This window comes from Chlorocebus sabaeus, chromosome 6, assembly GCF_047675955.1.
Source record: "Chlorocebus sabaeus isolate Y175 chromosome 6, mChlSab1.0.hap1, whole genome shotgun sequence".
NCBI lineage: Eukaryota > Metazoa > Chordata > Mammalia > Primates > Cercopithecidae > Chlorocebus > Chlorocebus sabaeus.
In genome coordinates, this window is record NC_132909.1 from 55,744,294 (window position 1) to 55,756,334 (window position 12,041).

Consider the following 12,041-nt stretch of genomic DNA (forward strand, 5'->3'; position numbering starts at 1 on the left):
GTCTGGAACACTTTCCCCCAACACATCTACAACCTTTTCACTTGGATGACTTTATTTATCCCTTATTAATCAGTTTGGCCTTTCAGAAGTCATCCCGATCTGCTCCTAGGCTGGGTCAGGGGCTCCCTCAGTGCTCCCACTCTGCCCTGCGATTTTCCACCACAATCTCTTTTATTCTTTCTTTCTTTTTTTTTTTTTTTTTTTTTTTTTTTTGAGATACAGTCTCGCTCTGTCACCCAGACTGGAGTGCAGTGGCGTGATCTTGGTTCACTGCAAGCTACGCCTCCTGGGTTCACGCCTTTCTCCTGCCTCAGCCTCCCAAGTAGCTGGGATTACAGGCGCCCGCTACCACGCCCAGATAATGTTTTTTGTATTTTTAGTAGAGATGGGGTTTCATCGTGTTAACCAGGATGGTCTTGATCTCCTGACGTCGTGATCCACCCACCTCAGCCTCCCAAAGTGCTGGGATTACAGGCGTGAGCCACCGCGCCCAGCCTCTTTCTTTTTTTTTTAAAGACAGGGTCTTGATCTGTTGCCCAGGCTGGAGTGCAGTGGCACAATCATAGCTCACTGCAGCCTCCAACTCCTGGACTCAAGCAATCCTCCCACCTCAGCCTCCCGAGTACCTGGGACTACAAGCACACACTACCACACCCAACTAATGTTTTTACTTTTATTTATGGAGAGGTGGGATCTCACTATTTTAGCCAGGCTGGTCTCGAATTTGTGGTCTCAAGAGATCCTCCCACCTCAGCCTCCCAAAGCACTGGGATTACAGGCATAAGCCACCATGACCAGCACCCTTGTTAATCTTGACCACTCAGCGTCATGACTGCTTGGTTATAAGTCTGTCCTCCACATTCGATTATAAGTTTCATGAGAGCAGTCCTTGTACCGTGCTTGTTTCTATCTCCTTGGCACCCAGCACCATGTCTGTACACAGCAGGTGCTCAATACATGCAGATAGGTTGCATAAATGCATAAATGACATCCCTGTGTCCCTTCCTTCCCTCCAACCAGGAAAGACCTCCACGGGAGCCACACCTCACCTTCTCCAGTCCCCAATTCCTGTCCCCTCCACCACCAGGTCAACCCCCATGGCTTCCCCCTGTCACCCAGCCCTGCCTGACTCACCCGGCCATAGATCTCCCCTCGCCACCAGCCTTGCTGTCCCTTCTTGTTAAGGATCTTGATGATGTCACCCTCCTTGAGCGACAGCTCTGATCGGTCCCGGGCGCAGAAGTCATAGCGGGCTTTGGCTGTGCCAAAATACTTTGTGCTTCCCACTGTGGAGAGAGAACAGAACTGAGAAAAGGGTCTGGGGCAGATACGCACTCACTGTCGGGGGGCACAAGCTCTTGGGATGGTAACTCCAGGGTAAAGGAGTTATCAGTGCTCTTCGTTGCAGAGTATTAGATGCCCTCTGCTGTAAGGGGGTACAACTGTACTCCCAGCATCATCCTCCCATTCAAATTTAGAAAATAAGCCTTTTTTTTTTTTTTTTTTTTTGAGATAGAGTCTCGCTCTGTTGCCCAGACTGGAGTGCAATGGCACAATCTCAGCTCACTGCAACCTCTGCCTCCCGGGTTCAAGCAATTCTCCTGCCTCAGCCTCCTGAATATCCTCAGGGATTACAGGCCTGTGCCACCATGCCCGACTGATTTTTATGTTTTTAGTAGACATGGGGCTTCACCATGTTGGCCAGGCTGGTCTTGAACTCCTCACCTCAAGTGATCCACCCGCCTTGGCCTCCCGAAGTGCTGTAGTTACAGGTGTGAGTCACCGCGCCCAGCCGGAAAATAAAACTGTTTTTGAATTTTTATTTTTATTTTTTTATTTTGAGGCTGAGACATGAGAATCCCTTGAACCTGGGAGGTGGGAGGCAAAGGTTGCAGTGAGCTAAGATTGCACCACTGCACTCCAGCCTAGGCGACAGAGTGAGACTCTGTCTCAAAAAAAAAAAAAAAAAAAAAAAAATACATATATATATATACGTGTATATATATGTATGTGTATATATGTATGAAGGGATAGACAGGAGTGGAAAGGGGTTCCTGCTACTGCACAGATACGAGCTCTGCAAACCCATTGGAAGGGGTGTCAGTGTCATCCCCAAACTTTCCCTCCACAATGGGAAGGGGCTGGGGCTGTAAGCCCCCAGTCTGAGACCTCCTACCTGCTGGCTTGCTGATGGTCCTCTTCTCAGGCTCCTTGAAGGGGAACTGCAAGGTGGTATCCAGAGACTTGAAGCAATCCTTTAGGGAGTTCTGCTGGTAAAACTCCACCAGCTCCTAGAAGGCGGACAACATGGCAGATGCTATCCCAGCAGGCCAGTCCATAAAGGGGAAGAGCTAGGAAGAGCCATCTCTTCATATGAAGCAGGCCCTGCCTCTGGCCTCTTTGGCAAGTGACCCCTTGAATGCCCCCCATGATGGGGAGTTCATCACCTTCCTGAGCAGCCAGGACCATTTATGGGGAAGGCACCACATTGCCTAAAACAAGTTCTTCTAATAGTGGACTAATTCACTTCGTGATCAATTTACCAGATAATTAGCTCGCCAGATTTGAAACCTTCTATGGGTGCCACGTGCCTTAATTTACAATTAACAATCATCATTGGGCCAGATGCAGTGGCTCATGCCTGTAATCTCAGCACCTTGGGAAGCCAACGTGGGAGGATCACTTGAAGCCAAGAGTTCAAGACCAGCCTGGGCAACATAGCAAGATCCCATCTCTACAAAATACTAAAAAATTAGCTAGGCATGACAGTGCATGCCTGTAGTCCCAGCTATTCAGGAGGCTGAGGAAGGAGGATCGCCTGAGCCCAGGGGTTTGAAGCTACAGTGAGCTATGATCACAACACTGTACTCTAGCCTGGGCCACAGAGCAAGATTCTGTCTCTTGTATTTTTTTTTTAAAGTAAACCTATATGAAAGGTTCATAGATACTGATTACTCTATTCCAACAACTTGTCTGAAATTTTTCAGAAGTTAAAAATTGGGGGAACGTGTTTCAGAATAAAAAGTATGGAGGAAAAAAGAGATTTGTTGAATAAATTAACCTTTGGGGGAGTCAAGGATCCATTTGTGAATCGAGTGAAATCTAAGACAAAAAACATAGATGCATGCACAATTCTGGACTTTCTTTCAGAGGACTCAGCTTCTCAAGGGCTCACAGACCATGGATAAAAACCATATGCCTTAGACCACTAGGCCTAAAAATGTCTAAACTATGGCTGAAAATTACAAGGCACCAAACAGAAGCAAGAACATTCAAAAGGCATTTGAGTTATTGCCGAAACAATTATGCAGCAGATTAGGCAAAGACAAGCTATAGGTCTGCCATTCAGTGAAGCTAGATGAGGAGTAAACCTCAGTTTTACCCATCTGTGAAATGGGAACTCAGAAGGTTGAGGGGATTAATTAGGTTCCTATCTATAACATATTTGAGGGCTGAATGCAGTAACTCACACCTCTAATCCCAACACTTTGGGAGGCCAAGACAGAAGGATTATTTGAGCCCAGGAGTTCAAGGCCAGCCTGAGCAACAAAGCAAGTCCCCATCTCTACAAAAAAAAATTTTTTTAATTAGCCAGGCATGATGGTGCATGCCTATAGTCCCAGCTACTCAGGAGGCTGAGGCGAGAGGATTATTTAGCCCAGGAATTTGAGGCTGCAGTGTACTATGATTGCACCACTGCACTCCAGCCTGGGCAACAGAGCAAGACTCTCTCTTTCTCTCTCAATCTATCTATATAAATAAACAGACACACATATATACATATATACTACATATGTATGTATACATATGTATGTGTATATATGTAAGTAAAATTTAAATACGCACATACATATATGTATATATACATATATACGCACATACATATATACATAACATACATATATATGTATAAATAAAATTTAAAAATTAATATATCTTACACTTAAATGCTCTGTCAATACTCAACTGCTGTTAGTCATTATTACTCCCATTGTTCATCATTAAGAACATAAATTTAAGGTCACTTGCACTGCAGTGCCACTGCAGGGGTGTCACCCTGAATGTAGGAAAAGGAGGTCCCAAGCCTCAGGTGCAGGGAGGGTCCTCCTAGGTTCTGGAAAGCTGGGGTTGAGCGGACGTTGGTCCTTACCGTAAGCCCCCGGAAAGCCTTTTTCTCTGTGATCCGGTACAGTCCCTCTGCTGTCATGATTTTAATGTGCTTGACCTCGACGTTATATCTGGAACCAGATGGTCACCGGGCCCTGAGTCCAGGGACCAGGCCCGTTCCCCACCAAGCCCCAGTCACGGAAGAAGCAACCTTGACCCTTTCAGGGAAGAGTAACTGCTGGAACCCAAACCCTGAAGCTGTCCCAACAGAACCCATTCCTTGGGGCCTTTGCTACTCTAAGCCTTCATGTCTTCCTCTCGTAGAAGAGGAATCATCTTCCCTGACTCACAGGTTTGTTGAGAAGTCAGTAGGGCCTTGTAAAGAAAGCAGTGTTCTAGAATAGACAGGAAGAGACCTCCCCTTCCACCAATATAGACGACCACAGGATATAAAGGAAGAGGGAGGAGAAACCCATTTCTGTCAATATGGTGGACATAGACTAAAAGGGGCCTTGGAGGAGACCTCCACTCCTGCTTATCTGGCAAACTAGATCAAAAACAAACACACACACAAACAACAACAACAACAACAAAAACCGCTTCCCATTACAAAAACCCTAGAAATGTTGAGAAAAAAAAATGCTGAACTCTAAAAAAAAAAAAAAAAAAAAAAAAAAAAAAAAAAAGTAAGGGAAATTCACAGGAGCCAAAAATAAAAACGAAATTACACACTCAGCAACATGTGAGAGAAGGGAATTCTTCTGCACTGTGGGTTGGAATGTAAATTGGTTCAGCTACTATGGAAAGCAGTTTGGAGGTTTCTCAAAGAACTAAAAATAGAACCACCATTTGATGCAGCAACCCGAGGACTGGGTATCTATCCAAAGGAGAAAGTAATCGTGTTGTCAAAAAGACACACGCCCTCGTATGTTCGTCACAGCACCACTCACGATAGCAAAGACCTGGAGTCAACCCAGGTGCCCATCAACAGTGGACTGGATAAGAAAATGTGGTACATATACACTATGGGAATACTATACAGCCATAAAAAAGAATAAGATCACGTGTACTGCGGCAGCGTGGATGCACTGGGTGTTATTATCCTAAGCCAATTAACACAGAAACAGAAAACCAAATAGCCCATGTTCTCACTTATAAGCAGGGATTAAACATTGGGTACACATGGACATAAAGATGGGAACAATATCGGCCAGGCACAGTGGCTCACGCCTGTAATCCCAGCACTTTGGGAATCCGAAGCGGGTGGATCATCTGAGGTCAGGAGTTTGAGACCAACCTGGCCAACATGGTGAAACTGCCCTGCCCCCACCACCCCACTGTCGCTACTAAAAATACAAAAAAATTAGCCAGGCATGGTGACATGCACCTGTAATCCCAGCTACTCAAGAGGCTGAGGCAGAAGAATCGCTTGAACCTGGGAGGTAGAGGTTGCAGTGAGCTGAGATCACACCACTGCACTCCAGCCTGGGCAACAGAGAGAGACTCTGTCACAAAAAAATAAAAAATAAAAAATAATAATAATAAAATAAATTTTTAAAAATTAGAAATTCCTGGAAATTAAAAAAAAAAGAAAAAGATATATATATATGAAAATTGGTTAAAAATAAAAGCCTTCAGGCCAGGCACGATGGCTCATGCCTGTAATCCCAGCACATTGGGAGGCCAAGGCAGGTGGATCACTTGAGGTCAGGAGTTTGAGACCAGCCTAGCCAACATGGAGAAACCCCATCTCTACTAAAACTACAAAAATCAGCTGGGCGAGGTGGCAGGCACCTGTAATCCCAGCTACTCGGGAGTCTGAAGCAGGAGAATCGCTTGAACCTGGGAGGCGGAGGTTGCAGTGAGCTGAGATCACACCACTGCACTCCAGCCTGGGTGACAGAGGGACTCTGTCTAAAAAAAAAAAAAAAAAAAGAAAAGAAAAGAAAAGAAAGAAAGAAAAGGGAAAAAAGAAAGGTCAGGGCGACAGAGGGAGATTCTGACTCAATTAATTTTTAAAAGCCTTTTTGAGCCTCTATAGGAATCATATCTCTTTCTTGTGGTTGTCAATTAAAAGAAATAAGAAAGGTGAAAGGCACTTGGGACCCAGCAGGGGTTCAGTAAAAGGTGGACGTTATTACTGCACACTTCTATAAAGTAAACCCTGGCTATCCTTTTTCCCAGGCCTGCAGAGCCCAGGCCCCAAAAGGGTATGGGTCAGGGAGAGAGGAGTTACTTAATGCTGATGGCAAATTCGGCTGCATCCTTCACCCTCTGCCGCACCAAGAAAGTCCCGTCTGAGCGGTTGGCGAGGATGCTTTCTGCCCCTGCCCGTTCCATGGGGCCTGCGTACCTGCAAAGAGACACCAAGGACAGAGGTGGCACGGCCCCCGTGCCTGGGTCCCCCTATTGCCATAGGGAGGCTGCCTTTTCCCCTGAATCACTTTGATTTTTTAAAGTTGGTGACAGCCTGGATCTAACAGCCCTTCAGCACCAAGGTAGGCCCCGTGGAGGCAGGGGCCGGAGCCCAGACACGGGGAGCGGGCTTCCACTTCTGTAGGTCACCACCAAGGTCTGACACACGGACTCAGGGGGATGGTTCAGCCCTTTGGGTCTGGCTGGGTCTCTGGAACTTGGCGATGGCTTCGCCAGGCATTTCCTGAAGGCTCACTGTGTGCCCATCTCCGTGGTCACCCGGACAGAAGTAGGGGAAGGAGACTGAGTCACGAGCCTCAGGTGCAAAATGTAAGTGAGAGCCAAAAAACCCAATCGTCAAGGTAAATGACAATAAGTAAAACACACAGTATTCTAATACACACAGTCTTCTAATATTAGAATATTACTGTGTAATATTCTAATACGCAGTATTCTAATGACAATAAGTAAAACACACAGTATTCTAATACACACAGTCTTCTAATATTAGAATATTACTGCGTAATATTCTAATACACAGTATTCTAATACAATATTCTTAGACATCACAATGAATAAAAAAATCAGCCATCAAAAGGGAAGCAGCACTGACACCGGCTACAATAGAGATGAGCCTTCAAAACCTCGCACTCAGTGAGGGAAGGCAGGAACGAACGGCCACACAATGTAGGGTTCCACTTGTAGGAAATGTCCAGGACAGGCCAATCCGCTGAGACAGGAAGGAGACTCTTGGTTCCCGGGGGGTGTGGGAGGCAGGAGCAACTGCCCGGGATGGGGTTTCTCTTGGGGGTGATGAGAATGTTTTGGTGATAAATGGCGGTGATGGCGGCACAGTATTGCAAATATACTAAATGCCACTGGCTGGGCGCGGTGGCTCACGCCTGTAATCCCAGCACTTTGGGAGGCCGAGGTGGGTGAATCACAAGGTCAGGAGTTCGAGACCAGCCTGGGCAACATGGTGAAACCCCGTCTCTACTAAACAAAAATTAGCTGGGCTTGATGGCGGGCACCTCTAATCCTAGCTATTCAGGAGGCTGAGGCAGGAGAATCGCTTGAACTCGGAAGGTGGAGATTGCAGTGAGCTGAGATCACACCACTGCACTCCAGCCCAGGCAACAGGGAGAAACTCTGTCTCCAAAAAAAAAAAAAAAAAGCCACTGAATGTAAATGTAACATGAATATATTTATAATGTGAATGTAAATATTCAATATAAATAATAGTTATATATAATACACAACATATAATCATTATATATAACTCTATATTGTAGATAGCTATATATGATAATTATAGTTATCTATAACTATAATATATAATGTGAATATAATATAAATATACATGTAATATTTATATTACATAGATACACCATATATAGTCTATGTAAATGTAAAATATATGGTATAACATATACTATAAATGTAAATGGACAACATAAATAATACATATTAATTATATGTAATACATAATTATACATAATATGTAATTTTTTTTTTGAGACAGAGCCTCGCTCTGTCGCCCAGGCTGGAGTGCAGTGGCACGGTCTTGGCTCACTGCAATCTCTGCCTCCTAGGTTCAAGCGATTCTCCTGCCTCAGCCTCCCAAGTAGCTGGGATTACAGGTGCACACCACCACACACAGCTAATTTTTGCGGGATTTCACCATGTAGGCCAAGTTGGTCTTGAACTCTGGACCTCAAGTGATCCACCCGCCTCAGCCTCCCAAAGTGCTGGGATTACAGGCGTGAGCCACCACGCCCAGCCCATAATACATAATTTCATATAAGCATAAATATCTCATGTTAATGTAATGTATGTTATAGTGTATAATGTGCAACATGATAGAAATGTAACATACAATAAGGAATATTAATTATGTATAATACATAATTATGCATAGTATATAATTTTATATATGTGTAAATATGTCATGTTAATGTAAATTATATTAAAATATTTAATGTACAATATGACATAAATGTAACATTATATAAATAATACATATTATGCATAATATATAATTTTATGTCACCTAACATAATGTAAATGTAAATATGTAATATATAAAGCTACAGTATAGTGTATTATATAATGCATATGATATATAAACATAAATGTGCAATATAAATTAAAAACATTAATTTGTGATAATACATAGCATAATATAAATATATATTATGATATGTGGTATAATATATAATAGGTTATACGCATAAATACACAATGTAAAGAGTAGGTATTAATTATAAATCATATGTAATTGTGTATAATATCTAACATCATGTAAATGTTAATATGTAATATAAATGTAAATATGAATAGAAATAGAAATGCCAGTAACCATTACAAGGTTAATTTTATGTTGTATGAATTTACCTCATTTTTTAAAATTTAATTAATTAATTAATTTTTTTTTGAGACAGAGTCTCACTCTGTTGCCCAGGCTGGAGTGCAATGGCACAATCTCGGCTCACTACAAGCTCCACCTCCCAGGTTCAAGCGATTCCCCTGCCTCAGCCTCCCGAGTAGCTGGGACTACAGGCATGTGCCACCACGCCGGGCTAATTTTTGTATTTTTAGTAGAGACAGGGTTTCACCATGTTGCCCAGGCTGGTCTTGAACTCCTGATCTCAAGTGATCCACCCGCCTCGGCCTCCGAAAGGGCTGGGATTACGGGCATAAGCCACCACGTCCAGCCAAATTTCACCTCAATTTTAAAAAATGAATGCAAATCTGGTTCAGGTTGGTGTTTAACTTTTTTTTTTAATGAATGCAAAGAAACCATGATGAACAAACGTCAAATTTTTGAATAAAGACAGAATCTGCCCGACTTACCTCACCCACCTCCTCTTAGTCCCGGCTCTACTGGACCCTGTCTTTAGTTACAATTTTGATATTTGTTCATCCCCGAATTTTTTTTGCCTTGTTTTTGATTTTTTTAATGTTGCATTAAAACATGATGGACCTTAATCACTGCGATTTTCAGTGTCCCCTTAAATCTTGCACCCACAAGACAACCTCCCTGGTCTCACCCTGGTCCCCACCCCACTGACCGCATCTTGGCGTGGAAGGGCGGAAGGAGCGCTAACGAAAGAGACCATGGTTCAAATCCTGACCCTGCCCCTTGCGCGTTCTAAGACCTCGGCAACTGGTTTTGCCTCTCTGGGCCTCAATTTCCTCTTCTGAAAAGAGGGAGATGCCATAGATGCACATTTTTTATAAATGGCAACAGTGCACCTGCTACTACGTGGTAGGCACTTAGAAGATGGAAGCGTCAGGCAGTCGTGGCGGCTCACACCTGTAATCCCAGAACTTTGGGAGGCCAAGGCAAGTGGATCACATGAGGTCATGAGTTCGAGACCAGCCTGGCCAACATGGTGAAACCCTGTCTTTACTAAAAATATAAAACATTAGCTGGGTGTAGTGGCAGGTGCCTGTAATCCCAGCTACTCGGGAGGCTGAGGCAGAAGAATCGCTTGAACCTGGGAGGTGGAGGTTGCAGTGAGCTGAGGTCACACCACTGCACTCCAGCCTGGGCAACAAGAAGATGGGAGCATAATCATGCTGTGTTTTATTACTAGCAAGAGACGGTAAACTGAAGCACTGAGGTTTTGGGTTCAAATCCCATCTCCATCATATCCTCACCATGTGACGTTATATAAGTCACTTCCCCTCCTCAGCCTCCTTTGAAAAAAAAAAAAGAAGAAGAAAAGAAGAAAGTAGGGGACAGGGAGTGAGAATCAAATCTATTTTCCAAAGGGCTTTTGTGAAAATTAAAGAAGCTCATTAAAGAGCTGAGGTGCCAGCAATTGTTCAATGCACCATTCTTTTATGTGCCATCACGAAAGAACATTTCCTGCCTATAAAATTCAGCCAAAGATGGATACTGTGGATCGCAAGAGCCATTTCAATGACAGAGATGTTCCAATGTGAAGAAAAAAAAAAATGCATCTTAGAACAGATTAAATGTAGTAATAACAACAACTAATGCTGTATAAAGTCTTCATTATGTGTCAGGATCAGGACTAAGCACTTGACAGACTCATTTATACCTCCTAACAACACTATGAAGTAGATACTGTCATTAAGCTATTTTCCAGAGAGGAATGTTGAAACAGAGAGAGGTTAAGTTACCAGCCCAAGGTCACACAGCTAGGTAAGGTTGGGGTCAGAATTTGAATCCAGGTCACAGGCCCCAAAAGCCACACTGTAAACCTCCACCCCTATATGCTTGACATGCTATAGGTGCAAAACAAACAAACAAGCAAGACAAAAAATCCTACAAAAACAACTGGGACTGTCATGACCATCACCACCATCATCATTATCATCATCATTGTCATCATCATCATTGTTACCATCACCACCACCATCATTATCATCGTTGCCATCATCATCATCATCATCGTTACCATCATCATCATCATCATCGCTACCATCACCACCACCATTATCATCATCATCGTCGTCATTGTCATCATCACCATCACCATCATCATCGCTACCATCACCACCATCATCATCATCATCGTTACCATCACCACCACCATTATCATCGTCACCACCATCATCATCATCATCGTTACCATCACCACCACCATTATCATCGTCACCACCATCATCATCATCATCGTTACCATCACCACCACCATTATCATCGTCACCATCATCATCATCATCATCGCCATCACCACCACCACCATTATCATCATCGTCACCATCATCATCATCATCATCGCCATCACCACCACCACCATTATCATCATTGTCACCATCATCATCGTTGCCATCACCACCACCATCATTATCATCATCGTCACCATCATCATCATCGTTACCATCACCACCACCATTATCATCATCATCGTCGTCATTGTCATCATCACCATCACCATCATCATCATCATCGCTACCATCACCACCATCATCATCGTCATCGTCATCATCATCGTTACCGTCACATCATCATTATCATCATCACCATCATCATCATCATCATCATCGTTGCCATCACCACCACCATTATTATCATCGTCGTCATTGTCATCATCATCACCATCACCATCATCATCATCGTCATCATCACCATCGTCATCGTTACCGTCACATCATCATTATCATCATCATCATCGTTACCATCACCACTATCATCATCATCATCATCATAACTATTTTCCTTCCAACAAGACCAACATCTCCCAAGGTCAGGGGCCCTCCTTTGTCCTTCCCATCCCCAGCAGCCCCCAGCCCAGAGCTAGATTCAGAAGTCGCTGCTCAGGGAACACAGAATGCATAACTAATTGGGTCGGAGGTTCCTCCCATACCCAGCCTGGAACCCCAACCCAGAAACCTCTCATTGTCTACTCACCAGAGATGAACAGACAGGTCCTGAGGAGGGCCCTAAGAACACAGAGAGAGACCCCGACTTAGTGTAAAGACCCCAGCATGACAGCAGAGGGCAGGGCACTTCATTCATTCATTCCTTCATTCATTCATTCCAC

General features: G+C 43.9%; 1 protein-coding gene across 3 annotated transcripts in view; it reads right to left on the reverse strand.

Moving 5' to 3' along the window:
- VAV1 (vav guanine nucleotide exchange factor 1) overlaps nucleotides 1–12,041 on the reverse strand; it is an 80,464-nt gene that overhangs the window by 2,744 nt on the left and 65,679 nt on the right. For all 3 annotated transcript variants that reach the window (XM_037994640.2, XM_037994643.2, XM_037994642.2), the window contains exons 22-26: nucleotides 11,909–11,940; nucleotides 6,344–6,460; nucleotides 4,151–4,238; nucleotides 2,177–2,291; nucleotides 1,135–1,286 (exon numbers count right to left, since the gene is read on the reverse strand). In XM_037994640.2, the coding sequence (XP_037850568.2) occupies nucleotides 1,135–1,286; nucleotides 2,177–2,291; nucleotides 4,151–4,238; nucleotides 6,344–6,460; nucleotides 11,909–11,940 (504 nt within the window). The remainder of the gene's footprint in view (nucleotides 1–1,134; nucleotides 1,287–2,176; nucleotides 2,292–4,150; nucleotides 4,239–6,343; nucleotides 6,461–11,908; nucleotides 11,941–12,041) is intronic.